Source organism: Empidonax traillii, unplaced genomic scaffold, assembly GCF_003031625.1.
Source record: "Empidonax traillii isolate 1590-97213 ecotype Southwest subspecies unplaced genomic scaffold, ASM303162v1 scaffold925:size245191, whole genome shotgun sequence".
Classification (NCBI taxonomy): Eukaryota; Metazoa; Chordata; class Aves; order Passeriformes; family Tyrannidae; genus Empidonax; species Empidonax traillii.
The window spans coordinates 49,496-75,840 of record NW_020956118.1 but is presented as its reverse complement, the minus strand read 5'-3'; the positions used below and the strand labels follow the sequence as shown (position 1 = coordinate 75,840).

The 26,345-nt window shown below is 62.7% G+C and overlaps 1 protein-coding gene across 5 annotated transcripts in view; it reads left to right on the top strand.

The window, feature by feature from the left end:
* The first annotated feature begins 1,292 nt into the window (after window positions 1-1,292).
* The window catches only part of ATP2B4 (ATPase plasma membrane Ca2+ transporting 4), a 43,305-nt gene continuing 18,252 nt past the window's right edge, over window positions 1,293-26,345 (top strand). For all 5 annotated transcript variants that reach the window (XM_027903008.1, XM_027903007.1, XM_027903011.1 and 2 more), the window contains exons 1-4: window positions 1,293-1,435; window positions 20,879-21,297; window positions 24,937-25,134; window positions 26,072-26,329. In XM_027903008.1, coding sequence (XP_027758809.1) covers window positions 21,102-21,297; window positions 24,937-25,134; window positions 26,072-26,329 — 652 coding nt within the window. In that variant the 5' untranslated portion in view covers window positions 1,293-1,435; window positions 20,879-21,101. The remainder of the gene's footprint in view (window positions 1,436-20,878; window positions 21,298-24,936; window positions 25,135-26,071; window positions 26,330-26,345) is intronic.

The following is a 26,345-nucleotide window of genomic DNA, read 5'->3' as shown; positions in this document are numbered from 1 at the left end:
ATGGGAGTCTCCAGCCCTGGAGGGGTTTATTTTCAGAGGGAATGACCCCATCAACTCCCCAGGAAGATGCCAAGGGCCCCACCTTGAGATGGGGCAGCTCAGGGCACTTTCCTCCCCCCTGCTGCAAAGCACAGGAACAGGTTGGTGCCTTCTGTGCCCTACAGGATGTGGAGACTGAATTACATCCAACCCTGGCAGCTCTGAGGGCACTCAGGTGACTTCAGATAATTTCCCCTGCCCCAAAAAGGCCCCTGGATCAGCGGAGTGGAAGGGATTTTACTGGCCACGGAGAGCACGGGAAGGAATTCCAGATCCACACAGGGCTCTGCTCTCCCGGCCTCTGCAGCACCACCTGGGAGCGCTCAGGAATGTGAAATTCTCGAGGTGCAGGCCCTCAAGGGGGGAAAAAACCGTTCCGAGTGCTAATTAGGGCTTGTGCGTGCACAGATGTTCCACTGGTTTAACTCGAACCTGCGGCGTGCCCAGACTGGGGCTGCGGGGAGGGCGAGCGCCGAGTTAAGGTGCCCACACCTGGCACTGCTGCCCCGTGCCCCGGTGCCACCCCTCGGGAATGATTCCAGGAGGATTTTTATCCCGGGTCCTTTAAAAAAAGGGGTGAGGATCTGCCCCTGGGGGTTTTTTCATGCTGGCCCCTCTGTGGATCTCAGGGTGTGTACCCACCCGAGTCATGCTGCCCCTCAGGGGGGACAGTCGCTCTCAGGGGGTGTCAGATGGGCACACCCCAACCCCTGGGCATCCACCACAGTGCCAGTGAAGAACCCCAAAGCCCCTTTAAACCCACAAGGAGCCCCGATTCTGCCGCAGGTCACGATGCTCCTTCTGCCTTCCCCACGCCTGGACTGGGGAGGGGTTTGGGCATGAGGGTGGGCCCTCACTTCTTGGGGTGCCCACACTTGGGGTGCCCCCACCTCACTGCCATGGGTCGTGCCCCAGCTCCCTGGGGGAACACACATTATGGTGCCCCCACATTGCCCAGGGGTGCACACACTGCCCGGGGGGGTCCCCACATTGCCGTGGGGTGCTCTCCTCGCTCTAGCAGGGGGGGTCCCCACATTGCCCGGGGGGTCCCCACACTTTCTGGGGGTGCACTCCCCGCTCTGCCTGTGGGGTCCCCCCACTGCCTGGCGTTTCGCACCCCACTCTACCCACTCTCCGTCTCCTTCCCGTCCCCCTTAAGCAGCCGTCGGGGCGCGCAACCACCTTAAGGGAGCCCCTCCCCCGGCGGGCTGGGACGAGCCCTCCCTCTCCCTCCCCTCGTCCCCTCCCTCCTCGGCCCGGCCCCGCACGGCCCCGCTCGGCACGGGGGTTGCCATGACAAGCATTTTCTCCCGTTAGCTCCGGGACCGTTCCCCCTCCATCCCATGGCCAGCCGGGGGGGTTCCGCCGCCAGCCGGGCGCCGTGGGAGCTGAGCCGGTGAGTGCGCGGAGGGACCCCCGGGGTGGGGTACGGGGGTCCCGCGAGGGGTTGAGGTGGTGGTGAGTGTATGGGGGGAGTCACGGGAGTGGGGTGGGGGGTCCCCGGGGGGGTTGTTTGTGGGTGAGGGGTGCACAAGTGGGTGATAGCACTGAGCCCACCTCCCCACCCACCCCGGCTGGGCAGTGGGCGCGGTGCTTTCACCCACCCCAGTTCGTCCCAGTGCAGCAGGTGGGATGGCGGGGCTTGGCGGGGGTCCCTAGAGCAGGGAAGTGGGCTTGGCGTGGATCCCCCCCGCACCCCGGTCCCACGTGGGAGATGGGTGTGATGGTGGGATAAGCACGGTCCGTCCGCTGTGGTGCGTGGGGGGCTGCGAGGCGCTGCAGCCCCCAAACATCTTCGGGGGGGGGGGGGGCAGGCAACTCCCTCAGCCCCCCCAGTATCTGGTGTGGGGAGGACTCTCCGGTCGTCTCCTGCAACTTGTTGCCTGCCCTTGAGGTGGGGCGTGGGGTTCCCGGTCGCGCGTGCTGTGGGCTTCTTGGAAGGCAGCGTGTTGTGGCATTGCGGGGAGGAGGAGGAGGATGATGGAGGAAGGAAGAGGCGGGGGAAGGGGAGGGGGGCTTGCGGCAGCCCAAGGACAGAGCGGGGAAGGTGCTGCGTGGGGGGGTTTGGGTGGTTTTCCCCACCCGTGGGGCAGGAGGGGGGCTGCTCCCTGCCTGGAGTGGGGTGGCTCGGGTGGGGTGTGCGTGGGGCTGGGGGTGGGATGCAGGGTGGGACGCAGGGAGGGTGGGATGCAGTGGGGAGGCTGCGTGGGGTTTGCCCACGCCAGGGCTGGGCACGTCCCCCTCCTGCCTGCACCAATCCAGCTGGTCAGATCCACGGCAGAAAACAGGAGTGGGGAGGAAAAAAATAAATAAGGAGATAAATTAGAAGCCCAACCAGTCTCTGGCCTCGTCCGCCTCCTCCTGCCTCTGCCCCCAGCCCTCTCCTTGCATCCAAGCCCCGGCTCTGCAGCCTCCCAGCATCCCTCGCCTGGCTCGGTGGGGCTGTGCCCCCCGTGGGGTCCCCGGCAGTGGGGGTGGGGGGACTGTGTGGAGCTGGGTGGTCCCTCCCTGCTTTGCCAGAGGCAAGTGGAGATGTTGGGAGGGGAGGAGGGACAATAGGTTATTGTGCTCTTATCTCTGGAGACCTGAGCTTGGGTGGGGGTTTGGATTGCGAAGCTCAAACCAGTGCAGCCAGTTTCTGCCCGTGGACGTGGACAGGCAGCCCTGGACGTGGGTGGACGGGCAGGACCCGGGGGCAGCGAACTGGGGTGGAGGTGAGTGCTCGGAGCGCCCCATGGGGCATCCAGAGCTGTCCTGGGGCTGGGGGACACCGAGCCGTGCCCCCACTCCCGAGGGGCGCGATGCCACGGCCGTGGGCTGTGCCGCTGCCTGCGCCCTGCCAGGCTCCAGACACTGCCCTCAATCTTTCGCTTCCCTGAGCACTGAAACGCACCTAAATTATTAAATCATGAGCGAGAGAGGCTGACGCCCCCGCGCTCCGCCGGCCCCACCCCGCCGCGCCGTGGGGATCCCTCCCCGGCTGCCCCCTTGGATGACCCCCCCGGGAAATCCCACCCGTCCCCTGGGGTGGCTGGGCTGCGTGGTGGGTCAGGGGGTGCCCCTCGTGTCAGGGTAGTGAGGCCCTCCCGGGCTGAATGGTGGGTGCTGGGTGGTCTTGGAGGCCTCCCGACCCCTGCGTGTCCTGCGACTCCCCACGGCCAGGCTGGATGGACTCGGATGTGGAGGTGCCTGGCCCGAGGATGGTGCAGGTGGAGCTGGGAAGCGCCCAGGGCATGGAGGCAGAGCCTCCCCGTCCCCCAGAGCGGCCCCTCGGGGGGGGGTTCAGGCTCCATCCCCGTCCCACCGTCGCCGCGGGGGCTGCGCTGGGAGCAGCCCCGTGGGAGCCCTCCGCGAATTCTCGGCTCCTTCCCGGCTGGAAAGGGGATTGCTGGCTCTGGGCGGTGGTGCGAGCGCTGCAGGTAGAGGCTGGAGAGAGCTAAGGGTGTTGTTGGGTGTTGGTTTTTGTTGGTTTTTTTTTTTTTTTCGGCTGAGATGATGACGGAGGGAATTCCCTGCGCTGCCGGCTCGCCGCTCGCGTGCCGTGGGTCCGGATCCGTTCCCGGGGGATCTTTTGCCGTCGCCTGCGCCTCTGGAGCCGGGACACGCCATGCCGGAGCCCCCGGGCAGAGGAGGGGCAGGGAGGGGTGAGCCGAAGGGTGGCACAGGTCCTTGGGCAGGATGAGTAAGAGCAGGGAGGGACGGCTGCTCCTCTCCACTATTGTTTTGCAGTCGAAAGCGCCGGGGTGGAGCTGAGCCTGGAGTTTCCCCTTGTCCCCAAAGCTCCCTGCCTTGGGAGACGAGCCTGCTCCTTCCGTACCTGCCCCTCGCCGGGGCTGCGGGTTCTCAGCGCGCTCCCCGCTCCTCTCTGGGGTTGTTTGTTTTTTCCCCATTTTCCTGTTTCTCCTCCCCGCTAGGCCACGAGCGGAGTTTTCCCGCAGTGGTCGCTCGCGCCTGTTCCAGCAGCACAGGATGGAGCCTGCAGGGACTGGGGGGACCCAAATCTCTGCAGCGGGGACTCGCTGCCGGCGCCTGTTTGCTGCTGCGCCCCGTATCCGCTGCTCCCCGCGCAGGGCCCAGGGAAGGGCTGGCAGCTCTGGCTTCCTCCTCGCCCACGGCTCCTCCCCGCCGGGGACGGCTGGGCTGTGCCTGGGAAAGGAGCCGGAGGAAAACCTGGGTCAAAGCCCCGGGGATCCTGCTTGGCTCCGAGTGCAGCTGTGGCAGGGACCAGGAGCCCGGGGAGGGAGGTGGCTGATGCTCGGTGTGACCATGGCAATGGGATGCAGGTCCTTGGGTGGGGAGGTGGCCACTGCAATGCAAAGAGGTGACTCCTCCTTGGTGCTCCCCAATTCCTGTGGCTTGCTGGGGACTTCTGGGAGCAGATCCTGGCAGGGTGAGGGATGCTGTTGGGTGTCTGCTGGCTGCCTGGAGCATTCCTGCTGGGGATGGATGGAGGCAGGGATGTTCTGTCATGTAGGTGGGGATCCTATGTGTAGAGGAGGAAGTAGATTGGCGAGAGTGGGCTGGAAATTTGAACCCATCCCTCTCACCCTGGTGTTGTGCTGGGTGGGAATAAAGACCCATCTGATGGTGCAGGTGATGGAGATGTTCTTGGGGGAAGCAGCTTTGATGGGAAAGGGTGGCACTGGGACAGGGAATGTGTTTCAGGGTGCAGGTCCAGCCTTGGGGTTCCTTGGAGCAGTTGGCTGTGGGAGCCACGTTCCCCATCACCTCCTGCCAGCGCTGAGGCCAAACTAATGAAACCTCTGACTTTGATGTTTTAATTAGTTGCTTTTGGCTTTAATGCAGAGGGATAATAGAGTTTCCATGGACTTATAAAACCTGCCCCTCTGTTTGTTCATTAGAAAATGGAATAGGGAAAAAAAGGAGAAGGTAACCCTGGCTAGGAAAGGAGGAAAGTGAAGCCTGAGCCCTGTGGAGCACATGACATCCCGGTGGGGTGTCACCCACTCGGCTGGTGACTCTCTTAAAGCACTAATTAAGCAACTTAAATCCTGGGAGAGCTCTCTGTGAGTAACAGATGAGTTTGCCATCCTGCATTTGTGAGCTTCTGGGAGAGGTCTTGGATTTAAATGTGGGAAGCTGATGCACAGCGATGTGCCCCAGAGGGGGGTCAGGAATTGGGGCTGTGGGAATCCTGGGCGGGAGAATCCCTCTGCCTGTAGCACCTCAGCAGGGACCGAGGGGCTGGCAAGGGTGGACAGGTCACTGCTGCCCAGGAGGGTGGTGAGGGATGTGGGGATCCTGGTGGGATACCAGGTACTCCTGGGCTGCTTGCCTGGGATGTCTGGGCTTCTGGATCGTGGCATCCAGTCCTAAACGCTGTAGGGACCAGGAGGGTCCGTGCTGGGGAGTGCTGTGACACCAGCCCTGCACATGTTCCTTTGCCCAAATCCCACAGTTAGATCTCTTTGGAGAGAGGGAAGGATCTCCCCTTGGGCAGTGCCAAGGGACAGATCTCCTGGTCTCAGCAGGCCCTTCCTTCCCTGCAGTCCGAGGGTCTGGGGAGCTCCTGGGGGACACCCCAGTCCCCTAATGCAGGGAGTGGACCCATCCCCTGCACCTCCGGAGCCGGGACCTGGCAGGTCCCCAGCAGGGCGAACTCCTGGCCGGGGCGGCAGAAGCCAAGCCCAAGGTTTGGCCAGTTGTCGGTGTTTTGTGCTGACGGGGAAACTTTTCCCTCCACGCTTCCATGGCAGGGATGAGTCGGCAGCTGGGCTGAGCCGGCAGAGGAGCCAAGCGCAGCCGCCGGGGTGCCGGGGGCGAGTCTCCAGCCCCCCCCCCCCGCTTTTATTTGGTGCCGTATCCCGGTGTTTTCCAGCCGCAGGAGCGGCCGGGGGGGCTGCGGGAGTGCCTGGGCAGAGAGCGGCGCGTAGGAGTCCCCACCCGGAAGAGTTTGTCCGGCGGGGCCGGGCAGGGAGGAATCCGATCCCTCCTTTTCCCAGGCTGGGATCCCGGCGCGCTCTGCTTTCCGTGGCCTTGGCCGGCCCGGCGCTGCCGAGCCCCCCGCTCCAGGGTCCGGCCTCCCTCTCCGTCCCGGCCGGCTGGGGAGGGTCCCGCACCAGCGATCCTGAGCCGGCTGACACCTCCCTTTGTCTCCAGCGCCGAAAGGTCAGCCCTGCCTAAGGCAGCCCCGCCGGACTCGCCGCGCTCCGTTAAGGAGCTGTAAATAATCCGGATCCTCCTGCCGCGGGGCCGCGGGCTCCTGGGCTGAGCATCCTCCTCCTCCTCCTCCTCCCTGGGTGAAGGATTCGTGCCAGGGGAGGTGATGCCAACCCGGGTTGGGGGGTGGGGGGTGCAGCCAACCCTGCAGAGCCCGGGGGGCAGCGGGATGGGCTGAGGCCCGAGGCACTCGCTGCAGCAGTGAAAGCAGCGTGTCCCATGCCAAGGGCAAGAGCTAGGAGGGCAGCTCCCAGCTCCTGCCTTCCCCGGGCTAAAAATAAGCTGCTGGCCCTCACGGTGCTGCCTCTGCTCAGCCTGGGGGGACCGGGGGTGGGCAGGGGGCAAAGCTGGGCACGGGGGACCACGGGGGAGCTCAGCCCTGCGAAACAGTGGCAGGGCCTGTCTGGGATTTGACGTGACCTTTGCTCTTTGAGCATCGGATCCAAGGATCAGATTTTCAGGTCTGGGCTCGGATTTCGGGCAGAAGGTGTCTGATTTTCAGCGCTGATTCCCGAGATGCTAATTAAGGACCCCGCTGCAGCAGCTGGAGCTTTACTGTCCCTTTGCCACCCCTCGCTCGCCCGGGGAGGTGCCGACGGCTCCGGCCAGCCCCACGGAATGCCCTCGGCTTTTCGCTTCTCGCCTTTTGTTCCTGCTTGGGAACGCTGATGCTTGCCCTCTCTGTGCTCCAGCCTTTCCAGAGGCTTAGTGGCACAGCATCGCAGCATTCCAGCCCTTCATCTCCCTTCCCACCTTCTCACCAGCCACTTAAAAATAACCCCGGGTTGCTCGAGCGCTGCTGTGGGCAGATCCTGGGGCTGTTGCACGGATTCTCTGTAGCTGGCAGTGGGAATACTGCTTTTCCAGCTCGTGCCATCCCACAGGCAGCCAAGGGACACAGGGATGAGTGAGAAGATGGCTCAGTCCTTGAGCATCGTCCCCTCTCATCCCCGCTCTGCAGGGGCTGAAGCCCCCACCTCCCCATGGGGCTGAGCTGGGGTGTATCCCAGGGGACGAGGATGGCTCCAGGCGGGATCTGCCGGCTGTGGAATCCAGGGCAGGGTGTCTGGTTGGCTCCGGGAGCCGCGTGGCACCTGGACAGCCCAGCCCGTCTGCCGGTCCCGCGCGCGCCGGCTGCATACAGATCCCTGCGTGACATATCGCTGCAGCTGGCAGCCGGCAGCGCCAGCTCCCCGGGCTTCCCAGGGCTGCCCGCTCCAGGGGGGCTCCCTGCCGGAGCTGGGCTCTGCCACGGGCGTGTGGCTGTGCCCGGAGCTCGGATCCAGCGCGGCCTCGGTGGTGGGGACGGCCCGGGGGTGACCCAGGGCTGGGAAGGGAGCTCGTGCTCCAGCGTGAACCTGAGTTAAATATTATTCCTGCCTCTGGAACAGGGAGGGATTAGTGCAAGGAGGGAGAGATTGGTGCAAGGAGGGGGATTGCAGGGAAATGAGGGCAGGCTGGATTTGTGGCTCCGCTGGAGGCTGTTTGGTGATGCCGACAGCTGGCAATGCCAGGCTGGTGGTGGAGGAGCCCGAGCTGCCGGTGGGATGGGCTGGAGCAAGGCTGGGATTGCGCCTGGTGAGGGTCACAGTGCCTGTGGCAGACCCGCTGCTGTGGGATGGCAGGAAAGGTGGAATGACAGCCCACACTGCTCAGTGGTGGGGATTTATCCCGAGTGGCACAGGCCTGGCTGCCTCTGCCTGGGGCTGCGGGGCTGAATCAGCTGCAGGGAGCCAGGACCAGAAACTTGGCTGGGCTGGGAGGAGCTGGAAGCGTGGCTGATCTTTCCTGGGTGTCCTGGTGCAGACGTGGCTGTGAGTCACCGCATCCTGCCTGGGAAAGTGTGGGGACCCAAAACTTTCAGCGGAGCAGGCGTGCAGGGCACTGGGAGGGGTCCTGGGAGGGTCCTGTTGCACCCACTGATTCCCTGTGGGAGCAAGGCTGTGCTCCTCCCTAGGGACACTTCTGTGGAGCTGAGGGTCGGAAACCCCCATGTCCCAGCTGGAGCTGTGAAAGGGTGAAGCTCCACAGCCTGCATTTTCCAGTGTGACTAGTGCTGGCTATTTTTAGTTGTCCAAATTAAGCTTGCCTAAATGATGTCTTTTGAGGTTTATTTGAGGGAGGAGGCCTGGAGTGGTGTTATTTCCCAAGTGACGAATTGCTCTTAAATCTGACCCCAACTGGACTGGCCAAAACTGAAGGGAAGGACTGAAGCTGCTGCCTGTGTCTGGGAAGTGTCTCCTCCCCGCAGAGCTGCACCCCAGGGTGTTTCCCGAGCCAGCAGGAGATCTCCTGGGGGAAGGAGAAAGCAAACAGCCAGGCCCTACTCACCTCCCTGTGGGGGAAAACCAGCTGGATAACCTCATCCTGCTCCCTGCCTCGGCATCCCCGGGGTGTGCTGTGCCCCCGGAAGCCGGCCTGGATGCTCCTCAGGGTATTGAATCCACTGGCTGCTCCTCCCAGGGGCAGCTTGGATTGCTTGGCGTGTGCTGGGTGCCAAATGCAGCTGACTGGGGCTCCCAGAGGGCTTTGCCCCCTGGGGGAAGGCTGGAGCTGTCGGTCAGGGTGCTGAGGTGTTGCTCTGCAGGTGTCTGTTTTGGGAGAGGTGGCTGGCTTGGTGTCCGGTGGATACTCCAGGGCTGGGTGTAGCCCTGGGCGAGCCAAGATCCTTCCACGCCATGCTCCAGCTCTGCATCTGCTGCTGAATGCTGTTGTTCTAGCTCCTGACCCGCTGCCTTTCATCCCTTTCCATTCATTGCTTCCCTTCTTGGCGTTGTTTTCCCTCTCTTCCCGTCTCTGCCCATCTGTGGACGTGTTCACTGTCTGTGTGCCCGGTCTCACCTCGCTGGGCACGCACACCAGGAGCTCGGTGCAGGAATGGCCCTTCCTCCTTCTCCTCCAGTCCATCCCTCCCCCGCAGCAGCTGGGTGTTTCTGTGCAGGTCAGCAGCCGGGGGATCCTCTGGCTCCTGCAGTTGAACGTGAAATGCATCGAATGCTGGGAAGCCGTTGCAGATGGTGTTTGTGCCGCGCGGGGGGACCTGTGCTGCGAGCAGGTGTCCTCTGCTCTCCACGGGCAGACACAGCCTGGAGCAAGGAGGCTGGAAGTGCTTCCTGCCCTGCCTGGCACCTCCATGCAGAGGACTGTCCCTTTTCCCTTTGGAAAGGACAATGAGGGATCCTCCCTTCCTCCTCCCGCTCCCCCGGACGCAGCTGTGTGTGCACACCGGCCTTGCTGTTCCTCAGCCCCCGAGACCTCTCTGTGCTCCAGCCCTGCTGGAGTGATCCTTTGGAAAGAGGATCCATGGGAAAGGACCCAGGAAAGCTGGCACAGAGCTTCCCTGAATCTCAGCCTCCTTGCCTGGGACCCTGTCTGGCTGCTTCCCTTCGAGGGGCTGTGTGGGAGCAGGGAACAGAACAAGTCCCGGTGGTTCTGGGGGACCCCAAATGGTGCTGTGGGACCCCAAACCAGCTGCTGCCCTGGCAGTGTCCCTTGCTCTTTGCATTCCCACTATCCTTGTTGTGCAGAGAGCAAACCCACCTGCCCAACCCCTCCCTGGGCTCCAAGATGGAGCAAAAGGTGGATGGAGAGGGTGAGGAAGGACCCTGGCACTGCAGCTGGGAAAATGAGAGGGCACAGAAGAGGAGCCAGAGCCTTGGGAGTGGCAGGGATTCCAGCATGTGGAACAATCCTGGCTAGGATACCTGGGGCAGGAGGGGGAATGCTGTCCATGCTAGCCCCAGGCCCTGGGCAGCCCATCTGCCTCCATCCCCTGGTGCCACCCCGTGCTGGGCTCTGGTGTCCTGGGGAGCTGGGTTGGGTGCTGGCCACTCGCCGTATTCCCTGTGGATCGCCCTCGCTCCGTCTGCTTCCTGCCAGCACAGCACCCCTAACACCCGGATCGCGCCGGTAATCTGGGCCCTATCGCTGTTAAAGCTGCAATTATCCCTGGATTAGTGCTTGGTGCTTAGAGACCCACCTGGGTAAGTGCCTGGGATAGGCAGGGGCTGTGCCAAAGCCTCCCGTGGCTCCAGGTCCAGCCGGGACAAAGTGGCTGGTGTTCAGCTGTCACCTCGGCTGACCCCGGGGCTGTTCCTCTTGTTTAGAGGCTGGGGAGGGGCTGCAGGGCTTGGGGGGGGCATTGCTTGTTGGGGTGAGGGTTGCTAGGCAGTGGGACCTCCCCCCCAGCACCGTGTCCTTGCCCCTGTTGTGTCTTGTCCTGTCTCTGCAGTTCGAAGTAGAGCTCAACTCAAGCTTGGCATTCAGGGCCAGGTTGGACGGGGCTTGGAGCAACCTGGGCTAGTGGAAGGTGTCCCTGCCCGTGCCAGGGGGTAGAACTGGATGAGGTTTAAGGTCCCTTCCAACCCAAACCATCCTGAGATTCTCTGATTCTGACTCTCAGCTCTGTTGCAGCTTCAACAACGGGTTCTTTGGGTGGAGGGGGGAACCACCTGCAGCAACGTGAGCTGTGATTTATGGCACAGAGGACGTGTGGGGTGGCAGAGCCTGGGTTGGGTCAGCGCCAGAGGGGCTGGGAAGGCACCATCCCACCTGCAAGGATGCAGGAGGTGGGAGCTGTGCCAGCAGCTGCGTGCTGGCACTTGAGGGAGAGGGATATCCCAGTTTCCCTGGTTCACTGGTGCAGCTGGGAGCCTGCAGGGTGTCACCTGCAGAGGGAGGGAGCACGAGGGGCTGGAGAGATGCTGTGTAAACAGGATGGCAGGGCAGGATGGGGCTGAGCACCTGGGACACCGGGGCATGTGTGTGTGGAGGTGGGAAGAGGGCTGGGAATGATGGAGCTGGGAATGATGGAGCTGGGAATGATGGAGCTGGGAATGATGGAACTGGGAATGGCAGTGCCCAGCACACCACGGCTCTGTCGCCAGAGCAGTAAATTGGGTCTGTTTTGGGGAGTGGAGGGGACGGTCCCAGCCAGCTGGGAATGGAGCAGACGGTGCCTGTGAGGAGGAGGAGGATGGTGCCGTTGTCACCAGCCTCTCTCCCGATGCTCAGGGTGACTTAAGGGTGAGATGCAGCTGAGGGTGGGTGGGAGAGGCAAGGCTGGTGTGTCTAAGCGGGGTGAGGACTATGTGGGTCACCCCTTGAGTGTGGATGGGTGTCCCTTCCCTTGCAACCTCTCCCACCCACCATGGCATCCCACACCGTGCCACTCTCCTCCTGGCATTTCACTGTGTAGTTTTGCTTTAATATTTATTTTTCAAGCAGATTCCTGCTGTTTAGTTAAACACTTGGTTCTCCTGCCATGGGGGACGAGGAGTGGGGACCCAGGGAGGTTCCCAGGGGGTTGGGGTGGATGTGCCCCCTCCCATAACACTTGGCCTCATCCCAGTGACTGCCTCAGAGGAGCTTTTTCTTCCCCTGTCCCTCCCTGTGCTCTCCTGGCCCATCTGGCTCTCTCCTCCTATTTACTGCCACATATTTTCCAGGCTCTGATTTGCCTCTTCTGCCCGGGTTTGATCTCCCAACGGTCTCCCCGGGCTCTGCTCCTCGAGGGTCTGATTTGGTGCCCGGGATGCAGCTTTCCTCCCCTCGTATAAATATTGCCTTTCGCTCTCCTGCCTCTCTCCCGCTCTCCCTCCCTCCCTTTAATTAGACTTCTTACTGCATGGAACAGTTTGCAGTTATATATGGAAAACAGCCTACACTTTCCCAGGAGCGGGGCATGTCGGGAAGGGAAACGGGAGCAGCCGGCGCGCTCTCCCTGGGAGCGCGTGTGTTTTTCCTATCGCAGGGCACGCTTTTCCCGGCTTTATTTTTTAACCCTTTTGGGGCAGGGAAGGGGGGCTCGGAGCCTCCCCCCGCCAACCTCACCCCACCTTGTTGCTGACTCTTCCCTTTCGCCTGGAGAAATTCTCTCTCTCTCTCTCTCTCTCTTTCTCTCTCTCTGCTTGGACTTTTCAATGGAAAAATATGGATGTGCTGCTGGAGCGGTGTGGCGTGAGGGATACGAGCTAGCTGGGATCGGAGGAGTTACCCGGCGTCCGAAGGGGATGTGATCGGAGCGGAGCACAGACGGCGGGTACCGGACCAGGGGCACCCCTGCCATCCCCCTGGCCCACGAGGGGAGGGTGGCAGGAGGGGCATTTCTGTCCCCAGCCCTTCCCCGTGTCCCCAGGGCTGCTTCCAGCCTCGGGATCGGGATCTGAGTGCTGGATCAGCCCTCCTGCTGTCCCAGCCCACCCCGGGGGCTGCTGGGGGTGCTCTCTGGGGTTCCCCTGGTGCATCCTGGCTTTGGGGGAGCCCCTGCTCTCTGGGCAGTCCAGGAGCCCCCAACTCTCCCTGTGGTGTCCAGCCAGCTCCGTGGCTCCTGTCTCAGTTTCCCCCGCTGGGACCCAGAGGAGTGTTCTGTTGTGATTGCTGCTCTTTTGGTTTTTGCACGGGATTCTTCTCCTCACTGAGCCGGGACGAGGAAGCAGCTCGTTGGCAAGGTGAGTGCTGTGCTCACCCAGGTGCCTCAGGGTGCCCTGTGGCACCCCAAAGGGCTCAACCTCCCCTCCTCCTGACTTCCAGAAGAAGCAGATGCTTCTCCTGGCTGCTGCTGGGAGGAAATGACGGGGCCTATTTTAAGCCCCCAGGGATTTTCAGGGTAGGAATCCCCTGTCCCTGTGTAATCCTGCTAAAAATACTGTGGCTGTGCCCCTGTGTCCTGACCGGTGGCTCTCCCGTTCCCTGGGTGTTGTTTTTGCCTGTGCAATCCCCTGTGCTCTGGGTCAGTACTTACCTGCTGGGTTTTACTTTATTTGAAGCTGAGCTGTTCCGCTGCTTTCTGAATGGGCTGTAGAAAGGTGGGAGCCAGGATTGCTGGGATTTCCCCCTGTTTGGGGCTGGCAGAGGGATGATGCTGTGCTCAGGTGTGTGGCTGCCTCAGGATCCCCAGCTGTGGAGGGATGTGTGGGGAGTTGAGTCAGAGACCGACTGCACCCGCTGCTTGTGGGATCCCATGGGGATCCCACAGGAGACGTGGGAATGGCTCAGCTGCCTGGGAATAGGACCCCCAGCTCCTGCCAAGGTGCCAGTGTCCCCTGGCTGTGCCTCTGCCCCGGGAATGGTTCCTGAGGTCTGTGGAGCAGAGAGCGCCCATCCCTCGGGGCAGAGCTCCGGGCTCCTCCCGCCCTGCCCTCTGCGCCATCCTTGGTTTGGATCCTGGCCCAGTGCCCCCGTGGCCTGTGCCCTTTCCTCCAGCTGCCTGGGTGCTGCTTCCAGCCTTGCTCTGGGCACCAGCACTTCTGTGACACCAGGAGAGTCCCATAACCCGTGTGCTGGGGGGGATGGAGTGTCTGCCTGGGAATAGGAACCCAGCTGCCCATCCCAGTGGGATTGCTGGTGTCATCTGCTGCAGGTGCTGGGGGCAGGGGGTGTCCAGGTGTGCCAGGAATTGGGAGGATCCGTGTTGGTCTGAGTGCAGGGCTGGGATGTGACCATTGCAGTGCCCATCCTGGGGCCAATTCCCAGACCTGCCTGGCTTTGCACTCGCTCGTTTGCTCTGAGCTGTAAACCAGCACTAAGCCAAGCCCGGGATGGGACCCTGCTGGGGCTGGAGGGTGGGATGGAGAGGCTGTGGGGGCAGCCAGGTGGGAGCTGCCTGCCCTGGACACCTCTCTGCCAGGGCACTGTGCAACGTTCACCTGGAGGGAAAGAAAGAGCTGGAGTACAGAGTTGTCCAGTGTGTCCCAGCTGGTGCCATATCACCTGGTGTCCAGCGCCTGCCATGCTCCCAGGCTGGGAGGATCCTCTTTCCCAGTGCTAAAGGGGATGGAGAAGGAGTGGACAAAGCCTCATACTGGGATCCAGGGCAATCCTCCCAGTCTGGCAGCACCAGCTGCCCTGGGCTCTGCCGTGTGCCCCCTCACCAGGTACCAGGTGCTGGTGTAGCAGGGCAGGAGGGGATGCTGTGCCCCTCCGAAGGCTGGGGGGCTGCAGGTATTTGCTGGTGCAGGAGAGGCTGGATTTGCTCCCCACACTCCTGCATTCCTCCACCGGCTGTGCTACCTTGTAAAGCACAAAAGAATAATGAGAGGAGCTGGGGTGATTTAGTGCAGGCGCCGGGGAGAGAAATACCAAGGCCTTAGATGGAAACATTCCCCTTGACAGCTCGCCTGGAGGCTCCCTGCTTTTTCTTTTCTTCCACCCCCCCTGAAATTCCTGGGCTGCTGCACCCTGGGGCGCGGGGAAGCCCGGCCGGGGGGCGCGGGTGGATTCCTGAGCCCCAGCACTGAGGCTCAGCAGCTGCTCCAGTGGCTTTGGCACGTGGATGCACCGCTCGAGGGTTTGGACAGCAGCAGCCGGGCCTGTCGTGGCCCCTGGGCTCGGGGCAGCAGGTTTTGGGGTTTGGGACACCAGGTTTTGGGGCTCAGGGGCGACAGGTTTCGGGGAGCAGCGCCATGGATCGCTGCATCCCTGCGACCGCAGCGCTCAGTGCTCTCCAGCCTTTTCCCTGCCCTTTGCTGCTGCTAATTGCTGCCTTGGGTATGCAAAAACCCCAGCAGTTTTTCAGCCTTCATTAACGGGAGGCAAAATAGGAGCGAAAAGAACGGAGCCAAGACAGCTGTAATTAGTGGGCTGGTGGCAGCTGCTCGCGTTCCCTGCGGAGTGGCCGGCGGAGAGATGCATTTTTGGGGAAGGTCGCCTCTTCCTGCCTTTTCCTTGTGGTTTCCCCGTGACCTTGGCCCTGGTGTGTGTGGCTCAGAGGTGCCACATGACCTCTTTGTCCTGCGGCCTGGCAGGAGATGAGGAGGAGGAGGAGGATGGTGCGATGATGTGACGACGCTCTGGTCGCTTCCCCATCCCTGGTGTCCACACCTGCGTGGGGATGAACATCCAAACCGGGCCAGGGAGGTGACACAGCCTGTCTGGGGACAGGGTCCCTGCCTTGTGCCCTGCACGTGGCAGCCCCGGGGAGTGCGTGCTGGCGGCGGCCGCGCGCGAGGGAAGCTCCGGCTGCGCTCCTGGCACCGGGCGGGCGCTCGCCCCGCTCCGGCAGCGGGAAGCGCGTGCCTGGCACGGCGAGTGGGAGAAATACTACGGGATGTGCCGCCCGTGGGCTGCCGCGATTCATGCTCTGCTCTGCTCTGCTCTGCTCCGCCCGGGAGCTGGGGCTGGTGACGGGGAGCTGGGGCTGGTGACGGGGAGCTGGGGCTGGTGGCGGTGACATCCCGGGCCAGCGGCTCTTTCCCGTGCCTCTGGCAGCACGTGGCACCCTGAGCGGCAGTTCCATCTCTGGCTGCGGTACCCGCGTGCTTTTGGTGTGTCCCCCCCACCTCCCCACCCCGCTGGCACCTGTGGCATCCCAGCTCGCAGACGGCGAGGTGAGGAGGAGTCGGCACCGCGTGGGAGTCGGGGAATTTTAACTCGGAGCTGCCGCTGCGCCGGTGGGAACCGCGGGGATGCGGGAGGAGGAGACGCTACTGGTCCTGGGGGGCTGCTGGTGGGCTGGCGTGGGAGAAGCCTGGAGCTCCTTCTGTTCTCACTGCAGATTTCTGCTGGGGTTGGTGTTCTCGGGCTGCAGCATCAGCCCTGTGCTGGGGACCAGGGCGCTGCTCCGTGACTCGGTTTCCCTGGCGTGGCGTTGCTGCTGCTGAGCTCTGCGAGGCCCCAGCACTTCCTGGGTGTTTTGCTGGTCCTTTTCCAGCTGCAGTGCCCTGGTGGTGGGGGGGGCATGTTTAGTCCCCCCACTCTTGCAGGATGAAGGCTGGGAGCTTCTTCCCTCTCAGCACTGCAAGGGGAAAAGGAGGGGTTCTTGCGGTTCTTGCAGCGCCCCATCCCAGGCGTTTTGCTCTCGTGTTTTCTCACGTGCTCCCCGTGTGGGGTGGGTGTCACTGGGGGTTTCCCCGCTGTCGGGTGCTGGGGTGGCCCCACTGGGGAGGGAAGTGCCACCTCCCCCCACCCCGGCGAGCGCGCTCCGACGGAGGAAGCGGATACTGCGGTGGGAGGAGGGAACGTCCCGTGGGTGCCACAGGTGCTGTCCCGGGGAGCCCCTACCGGGGACCTGCCTCGTTTTGTCACCCAGAGCCCTGGGGAAGGAGCAGGGAGGGGCAACACCAGCGTGACTGGGGAGAGGGGGACAACTCCTGTGCCCACGCTGGCTCGTGCCGTTATGGGGGGCTGTGAGTGGAGCTCGTGCCGTCACGGGGGGCTGTGAGTGGAGCTCGTGCCTGCAGGGTCTGTCCGGGCTGTTTGGGCCTGGCCTGGTCCCCCTGTGCCTTTGCCATGGGGGTGTCGGGGTGCACAACCAGTTCCTGGCACCGTGACCTTCGCTGCCCGCTCCGACCTCTGCGATCCCGCCTCGGTGGCTGCCTGGGAAGCTCCTGGTCCCGAGGGTGACAATCCTGCCTGGGATGGCCCCTGCCCCTGCAGATCACGTGGTTTGTCACAGTGAGTCACTGCGCTGGCTCCTGCCCGCCAGCCAGAGGAGGTGACAACACCACGGTGTCCCCTCTGGGTGCCCTCCTGGGGCACCCAGCACGGGAAGGGTTAAGGAGGGAAGGCTTCCCTTGCCAGGGGTGTTGCTGGGAACAGGCAGGAGGAGAGGCTGCCATCTGCACATTGTGATTTGGTGAGTGTGCAGGGGAGGGGCCCTGCTCCGGCCCCTGGGGTGCTGGGGCCCCCCTGTTTCCCGGGGAGAGGTGGGGGCTCCGCTGCGGCGCCGGGTGGGAGGTGAGAGGCCCTCAAAATCCCCTAAGAGTTGGTGCTGCCGTGGTCTGACCGTCTGCTCCCTGTGCCCATGTCCCTCCACCGTGGGAGATGGACCTGACTCAGCCCCAGCGGGCACCGGGGTGGGGGTTGTGCCCTCCCCGTGCCCCACACATCTTTGAGAGCAGCATGCCCAGGGGTTTCACCTGTTGAGACCCCACAGGTGTGCTCTGCAAAGGTGTCAGTGCAGACCCCCCCAGTGCAGGGAGCCCCACACGTCCCCTGGCGTGTCCCTCCCCGCTGCAGTGGGCGTCTCTTCCCCTCCCAGAACACCTTCCACTGATGACAGCACCTAACGTGTCTCTCCCAGTGATGTTCTCAGCAAATGCAGCCCTTCCAGCATTGCTCCCACGTGGGACTGTGGCTCCCAGCAGCCCACGGTGGGGGCTGAGTGACGCTGGGCTCTGTGAGGTGGGAAGGAGATCCAGGAGAGCTGTGCAGTTTCTCCTGGGACATCTCCCAGAGAGCAGCCAGGGAACGGTGGTTTAGGACCATTTTCCTCCTTTAATTGACTGCTTTGGCTTTTGGAACCCATGTGTCCATCTGGAGAGTGGGTCTATCCGTGCTCTGTGCTCTGGGGCTCAGTGCAGCCTCTCTCGTTCCACTGGGGATGCAGCTCAGCTTTTTAATTCCCAAAGAGAAAAATCTGAAACCCAAGCCAAGAAGGGGTAATTTTGGGGGAGTTGAGGTTTTTTTTTTTTCTTTCCATCCCCACTTGGCAACATAAACAGCATCCCTGACAGCTTTACATTGAGTTTGCCATGGCAACCTACAGCAGCCAAGTGTTTGCAACACCCCATTCCCAAAGTGGGAGAGGAGATGAACCCCAGTGGGTGCTGCTGAAGGGCAGTGTTTGGGGCTGGGATGCTGGTGGCATGGTGCAGGTGCTTGGAGAAGGTGATCCACCGTGGTCCACGTGGCCTGAGGTTTGCTCATGGACCTGATCCTGCTTGTCCAAGCTGGGGTTTCGTGGCTCTGGGCAGGGCATGTGGTGGCTGCTCTTGCTCTTCCTCAGCACGGTGCTTTCTGCCCTGGATGGTGGGAGGTGTTCAGGCTGGAGGGGAGCTGAGCTGGGGCATGGATTTCACCCTCCTTCATGGATAAAGGAAAACACCCAGCTGAGCTTGGTCAGGGCTTGCTCCATCTCTGGTCGTCTGCAGGGAGCAGGAGCAGTGCTGGGGTCTGCTCCAGTGTGATGAGCTGGGAGGATCCATGGCCTTGTCCAGGGATTTAGTGATGGCTGCTGCTGGCGTGTGCCAGCTGCCAGTGCCATCGGTGTCACAGCGAGGCCATCGTGGCTTGGCTGAAGTCACCACGTGTGGCACGTCCGGCTGATTTAATTTTCCTTGTCCCTCTCCGAGCGTTTTCCTCTTCCCAAGCTCAAAAGCCAGCGGGTCCCTTTCCCCGTGCCAGGGGCCGGGGTGGGCACGGGGGATGCTCTGGTGCCGGCTCTGGCCGTGGCTGCTCTCCCTGCCAGGACGGAGGTGTCGTGCAGCCGTTTATTATTCCGGGCAGGTTCGCCTGCAGCACGGCACCGGCTCCGGCATCGGCTCCGCCGCTCCTCGCCAGCCGCTCCCTGCTGCCCGGAGCACGCGTCTCCCCCGGTCCCTGGCTCCAGACAGCCCGTGTCCCTCATCCCAAACTCCACAGCAGCCCTTGTCCTGCCCAGGGATGTCCTTTGGGAGCTGACACAGCTCTGGTGGTGGCTCTGGGGGTCCCGTGGTGTCCGAGCAGGGCGCTCCCGCTCCTGCTCTCCCACCTGGGCCTTGTTTTCTTCCCAAAGCGGCCCTCGGGGAGCACTTGTTCCTCTCCAGTGCCTGGGGGCTCTGGAAATGAATTACTGGAGTGAAGGGCAGCCTGCTGAACGCTGCTGGAGTCATTAGGAGCTCGTTAGGATGATGGCTCTCAGGGAAGCCTGAGTGCAGTCCAGAGGAGCCTTCCCGGTTTGGCCAAGGCAGGCAGGAGCCTGTGCTGGACTGGTGGGATGGGGTAGAGACAGGCCAGGAACGGGTCTGTGACCCCAGATGGGCTGGAGGAGGGCGTTCAGAGCAGACACAGGAGTCTTTCCCCAACCACAGCCCCTCCTTTCCTGACAGGCAGAGCCAGTCCCGGGGCTGGAGCGGCACGGTGGGACATGGGCTGGTGCTGATGGTGCCCTGAGCTCCTCCAGGGGTAATTATGGACTAGGCCGTTACAGGATTAATTAACTGTCTTTCTCTTAACCTCTGAGCTCTCCTCAGACAACGCTGGTTGCTATGAAAAAAGGAAAAAAATTAGCGTGTTGGGGTGAGGGAATTATCTTTTTTTCTCTTAATCAGCAGGAGTCTGCTTAATTGGGCCTGCCACCTCCTGCTTCCCGCTGCTGGGAGCCAGCGTGCCTTTAAATGATGGATGAGCTCAGCTCCACGAGGAGCTGTGGGGTAACTGGGCTGGGAGTGGGCAGGGATGCTGGGCTGGGAATGCTGGACTCGATCTCTGCTTTGTGGGGCAGCAGCAACGCTCTGCCCCAAGGGTGCGGGCTTGGGTGTCCCGGGAGCCGCAGCGCTCCCCATCCCTGAGCTCCTTGTGCTCCCAGTCCCTTCAGTGCCTGCAGCTGGTGGACAAGGACCCCCCTGAGGTTCAGTTGGTGCCTGTTCTGTCCTGATAATGCTGAGAGCTGCCCTGGGTGCTGCTGTCAGGGAGCTACTCCCAGGGGCTGGGCAGGGAGGGGTTTGCTCTCTGGGCTCTGCTTGCCCCCGGGGTTGCAGAGTCCCTGTGACTGCAGTTAGGGTCACATGCTGTGGGGTGAGCTGGGACAGCCCCATGATGGTGTGGTGCCTGCCTGTTGGGTTTGTGAGGGCTGGTGCATCCCGTGTGTCCCTGGGATGCAGGGATAGATGTTCTCCCTCCTTCCTCCCGTTCTTGTCTGGCTGCTTGTCTTCCCTGCCCGCTTGCTCTGCCGCCTCCTGACCCTGTCTCAGGCTGCTGCTGCTGTAGTGGCCGTTCCTTTTGATATTCATTTATATTGCTCTAGGAAAGACTTCATTTTCTCTCCATAAGAGCCTCCCTTGCAGGCTCTTTGCCTCTGGAGCGCCAGGAGCACTGCTGCTGGCACTGGAACTTGGATACAGAGCTGGAGGGCACCCTGGCTGACAAACAACACTTTTCCCCTCCGGCCTGTGCTGCTCTGCTGCTCCCTCTGTGTCCCTGTTTGTCCCTAGCACCCATCCTCTCTGTCTGGAATGCCAGTGGGGGATCCCAGATCCCTGGGGAATGTGGGAGCTGCTGGATGCTGTGCCTGCCTGGCCACAGCACTTGGTTGAAGCGTTTTTGGGACTCCTCTGTCCTCGCTGGCAGGGCTGGAGGGTTATAGGCTGGCTGGCAGGTGCTGAGAGCAGAGGCCAAGAGCCGCCCGCTGCCTTCGAGGGCTTCTCCGAAAGGGTCATGAACGGAAAAGCCTCTGTTTTAGAGGAACTCCCAGATTTTAGTGGCTTCCCTGGTCCCTGCAGCACCTCTCAGCTGGCTCGGAGCCTGCTGGGTGCAGTGAGCCCCTCTCCATGGGTGTGGGATGCTCTCTTACCTGCTGGCAGGCAGGGAGCGGCGCTCCAGCCCCGGCGCCTGCCCGTGCAGGAAGCAGCTGTTTTCCACTGCCGAGGTGTATTTTTAACCCAGAGTGAATGGGACGTTTTTCTGGGCCGGGCAGCTGGGTTTGAGTGAAGAACCACCTGGGCGCCCTTCCTGCCCGGCCCCGGAGCTGCCGCTGCCGGTTTTCCCCGCAGCGTGTCCACGCTGAGCCTGCCAGCTCCTCACCCGGGCTTTAGGGTCGAATCACGCTGACCCCACGTTATCCCTGGCAGGTGCCCAGCCCGGGGTGCCCCCGCCCTCGCTCCCCCACCCCGTGGGGCGCGTGCCCTCGTCCGCAGGCCTCCTCACGCCGGTATTTTCGTTTCCCCATCCCTTGTTTTCGCAGCTCCAGTTGCTGTGGTATCCAGGGAGCCCTCCTCCTTCTGCAGGAGATGCACGCTGGTCGTTGCTAAGGTCGCCTCCGCGGTAACATGCACATCCTGTTTACACCTCTATCCGGAGAAGTTGGGCTCGGTTAGAGGCACCTGCTCCCCCCAGGGAAGGGGCCGCACGGAGCGTCCCCCCCAGCCGGACCCTCGAGGCAGCCGCGAGGCACCGGCACCGGCACCATGACGAACAACGTGGCCGACCACCACCCCGGCAACTCGGTGGCCGAAGGCAACCATGAGGGGGACTTCGGGTGCTCCATGGTGGAGCTCAGGAACCTCATGGAGCTGCGGAGCGCCGAGGCCGTGGCCCGGCTCAACGACTCCTACGGCGGCGTGCACAACGTCTGCAAGCGGCTGAAGACGTCGCCCGTCGAAGGTGAGTGGCCACCTGCCAGGTGGGGTTGTCACCTCTGGGCTGGAGGGTCACGCTGGAGGGTGGTGGCTCCGAGGCTGGCGCCGTCGTGCCCGGTGTCCATCACAGGAGACGCTCCCCGGGTCTCGTAAAAGGAACGTTTAAGGCAGAAAAGGAGGAAGGAGAAGGAGAAGCATGGTGGCAGGGGCTTCCCCGAGGCGTGGCCTGGAGCCCCACGTCCCCTGGGAGGATGGAGCGGAGGCGGGGTGAGGTCAGGGGTGAGGAGCTGCTGGGCTGCCAGAGGGGCACGGGGGGCTCATCGCCGCAGCCCGGCCGCTGCTCTGCACCAGCTTCTCCCCTGTTTAATCATTGACAGAGCCAGTGGGAGGGAGAGTGTAAAGGTTGGATGGTGCTGGGGAGGTGGCTGGAGCTGTTTGAGGCATCTCAGACCAGGGGTGGGCAGCACATCCCTGGGGGGATGGGGAGAGGCGCCCAGGTCACCCCTGAATGGAGGGGATCACAGAGGAAAACCTGGTTGGTGCCTCTGGGCATCACAGTTTGGAGTGGTGGTGGCAGTGATGCCTGTGGGTGCCAGCTCACCTCTGGAAGGCTTTGTGGAAGGATATCAGGGTGTCACCTCTCCTTCCCACGGCCCAGGCTGGCTTTTGGGGTCCCCCTCAGGCTGCTGGCACTGGGGAGCTGCGGGTGCCTTAGCAGAGTGATGGACCCCTTCCCTGGCACTACAGGGTACCAGGGTGAGAGACCCTCTGATCACAGCACCAAGGGTTTACCTGGAGCTGGGAGCAGGATGTGGCCCCTGGGTGGCTGTGGGGTGGGGGATGTGGCTGCGCCTCAGCTCTGAAAACTTGTGGGTTATTCTTAGTGCTGAAAGGTGGGGATTAGTGTGTTTCCAGCTGTGAGTGGGACCGGGAAGGGGAGACAATATCGGGATGTCATTAGAGAAGGGGGGGGAGTCCCGGTGGAAATACCAAGTCCAGGTCACAAAACAATGTGTTTGGTCCTGCCAAAGTGGGAACACGCTCCTTTGGGGGCGGGAGGAGAGGGGAGGGGGGAAGCAGACCCGAAAGGCTCTCTGTGGGCAGGTGAAGGGCTGCCCTTCCATCCCAGGTGCTGCTGGTCATCAGTGCTGGATCTCGTGCCCCCAGCACATCCCTCCCTCACCCTCTTGCTCTGGAGCTGAGCTTTGCTGCCCATCCCAAACCCCGTCCTGTTGAGCCCAGAGAGCACAAAAAGGTTATTTCCAACAAGCTGGGATTTTTGGGAACAGCAGAACCCTGAGCCAGCTCTGTGTGATCCTGTCAGAGTGGGGACATGGGGTGCATGTCACAGCTCCCTGTGTGGATGTTTGTGCCCATCCTCGATCTCATTTTCCCTCTGCTCCTCACCCCACTGACACAGAGCTCTGGGCAGGGAGCACAAGGTTGTGTCCTCTTTTTGTGTGTCACCAGAGGAAGCTACTGGCACAGCAGAGCCTGTCTGGGGTGCCCCCCCAGACCCCCTGCCCCTCTCCACCCATCACCCTGTGGTGGGCAGGGTCTGGAGCAGTTTGATGCCACCTGGATCTGTGTGACTCCTGCCCCTCAGTGGCACTCTCCATGCTGCTGGCAGTCCCCTCTCCAGCCTGGCACTGTCCTTGTGGGTCAGATGGTGACCATGGTCCTCCCAGAGCCTGCCTGCACCCCGAGAGGCCCTTGGGTTGTTCATCCACATAGGGTGGGACCCCCCCACGTGACTGTTTGTGCAGTGAGGGCCTCCCCAGCATCGGGATGGGGATCTGCTGGGATCTGCTGGGGCTCTGGCTCTCCCCACAAGAGCTGTCAGTGGACCCCAATCCCTTGGGGCTGCTCCCAGAGGGGCTTTGGGATGGAGTGGCGTGTCTCTCTGCCAGGCACTGGCTTTCCACCCCCACACCCCCTGTCCCCCCCGAGCAGGGCGGTGGCTCAGTGAGTCACCCATCGAGTGTCCCTGGTGTCCCCTGGGTGCCCAGAGCCAGCACACACCGCCCTGACTCACCCGCTGGCGGGAGCAGCTCCCGGGGCTGCCGCCTCCTTCCCGATCCAGGGTGAGGATCCTGCGTGGGGGCTCCTTGTGCCAAGGCTTTGCCACCCAACAGCAGCTTTCCTGGGATAATTATGGAGGGTTTGTTCTCTGCTGCCACTTTTGGCCTCTACCCAAAATTTCCCACTCAACCCCCAATAACTGGATCCTCAGGCCCTGCCAGGGGGATTTGCTGCTGCCCCAAGTGTGGCCGCTGCTCTTTGGCACCCTCCCTGTGTCAGCACAGACATTGACCCCCCTCAGTTGCCCCAGGAGGGTGGGGGGCAGCCCTGGGATCACGGCCGTGGGTGGGATGTGCTTTGGAGGAGCCAAAGTCTGCCCCCTCCCCTGTGCTGTGCCCTCGTGGAGGAGCACGTGTGTGCCCGTGGCACAGCCCTGGCTCCACGGCAGTTTAGCCACATTTTCCATCCGTTCCGCCGCAGAGGCTGGGCGGGAGTTGAGGCCGGGAGATCCCAGGATCCTGCTGCCTCGTCAGGGCTGGGTGGGGACAGCGGGGCTGCTCTGCCAGCGCGTCCCCTCCCTGCAGCTGGGGTGGAGCCGCAGCCCAAAGGGGGAGCGCTGGTGGGGGGGGATGTGGGTGTGGGAATGGGATTCGTTCTTCTGCTTCCTCCTGGTTGGAATGACACGGAGGGTGTCCCCTGGGATGACACGGAGTTGGCAGGGAGGTGTCCCCTGGAATGACACGAAGCTGGCGGGGAGGTGTCCCCTGAGCACAAGGGCTGGGTCCCCCGGGGCAGCATCGCTGCCAGGCTGCTCCAGGCACTGCCGTGTGTCCAGGGCCACTTACGCCGCTTCCCGGTGCATCCCGGGAGCTGGCAGCGACCCCACGGGCCATCTTAAGGTGGAGGAGAAATGGGGGGCTCGGTTAAGGTGGTGCTGGGCGGGGGGGCTGCCCTCGCCTGGGACCCCATTGGCTCTAAACTGCTGTAATGGGGGGTGGCCGGGGTACTTTGTGTCTCCCACCACTGGCTGGTGGTCTGGGTGGGAGGGCTCTGAAGGGGCTCAGGCTCCCCTTTTGCCCCCATCTGCTCCCCCTTCTCTCAGGTGTTGCTCCCAGGCGTGGGGAGCAGCACCCCAGCTCGGGGCTGTCCTGCTCCTTCCCTCTCTCCCACCACCCCGTTCCAGCAGGACCAGCCTGTGTCCCCTCCACCAGCTTGGCCGTGGGGCTGAGCTGAGCTCGGAGACGCTCCTGCTGTGCCCGGTCGCTCTCTGCAGCCGCTGCTCCTCGGAGCTGGCAGGACACAGGGATCAGGTGGCTCCGGCAGCTCCGAGCGCCGCTCCCGGTGCCAGATTTACGGCTAATTTGATGCAGCATGTAAACAAGCTGGCCAGTGCCAACTGGCATCGACTGGCACTGGAGGCTGCAGCACTTGGGAGGGTGGCTGGGCGTGCTCGCCCCGGTCCCTGCGTGTCCCCTGCCCCCCGTGGGTGACGGGGGCAAAGCCCTGCCTTGGCTCCCTGCTGCTTGCACCTCGTGCCCCCTGTGCAGGCAGGGAGCTGCTCCTGGGGGTCTCGCTGGTGCTGCTGGGGGGACTGTGGGGCAGCAGTGGGGTTTGCCCCCATCCCTGTCTCTCCCCTCTCCAGGCCTGTCCGGGAACCCGACCGACCTGGAGAAGAGGCGGCAGGTCTTCGGCCAGAATTTCATTCCTCCCAAAAAGGCCAAGACGTTCCTGCAGTTAGTGTGGGAGGCACTCCAGGACGTCACGCTGATCATCTTGGAAATCGCAGCCATAATCTCCCTGGGCCTGTCCTTCTACCACCCCCCGGGTGGGGACAATGAACGTGAGTCCCCGAGGTCCCTGTGGTTTGGTGGGGGACTCCTGGGAGCTGCTGTGCCCAGCCCTGTGGGAGCAGGGATTTGGGACAGGTGATGTCTCTGGAAGGTTGCGCAGGTCGAGCTGTATCTGCTCTGGGTGGTGGCATCTCCCCATCCTTGGGGTCTTTGGTGTGGGTCGCCCCCCCGCCCAGGGACCTGCACTGATGGATGTCTGGGCACCAGGGGCTCAGAGCTGCTCCTGACTGTTCCCCAAAAGATGCTCCAAATCCAAGGGGTCCATTTGATCCAGTGGCTTCCCATACCCCATGGGGCTGCTTCTTTCCTTTGTGGAGGGAGGGACAAGACTGTCTGTCCCCTGGTATGTCCCCCTGCCCAGGGAGTGCTGCGACACCCCATGGGTGGCTGAGGACTGTGCTGGGCGGGTTTCTCCCCCTGGATCTTGGCGTTGCTGGAGGAGTGGAGCAGGCACAGGGCTCTGGAGATGCAGGGAGATGTGAGCCACAGGGAGATGTGACTCACTCGAGGGTCACGCAGCACAGGGAGCGCTGGGTGCTGCAACTGGAAATAGAAGCCAGTTGTCCCAGCTCAGCCCAACTTCTGCCAGAAAGGAAAAGTGATAAAAGGGGGGGGGGGGGGGAAGGGGGAAAAAGCAAACCCAGCAAATTCCTCGAGGGATGTAAAAACCCTCTCCTGAGAGCTGGGGAAGCCCAGGCAGCTCAGGGAGGAGGAGGGAGGAGTAACTGTTCTCCAAAACGCTCAGCTTAGCTCTAGGCGGGTGCCTGGGTGTGCAAATGAGCGTGCCTGGGTGTGCAAATGAGCATGCCTGGGTGTGCAAATGAGCGTGCCTGGGTGTGCACATGAGAGTGCCTGGGTGTGCAAATGAGCATGCCTGGGTGTGCCAAACACGTCTGGGTGTGCAAACGAGAGCTCTGCCCCGAGCAGTGTGCGGGCAGTCGACGGGCGGCGTGGAGGACGAGGGCGAGTCGCAGGCCGGCTGGATCGAGGGGGCAGCCATCCTGTTCTCCGTCATCATCGTGGTGCTGGTGACCGCCTTCAACGACTGGAGCAAGGAGAAGCAGTTCCGGGGCCTCCAGAGCCGCATCGAGCAGGAGCAGAAGTTCACGGTCATCCGCAAGGGGCAGGTGATTCAGATCCCGGTGGCCGAGATCGTGGTGGGAGACATCGCGCAGATCAAGTACGGTGAGTGGGGGGGGGC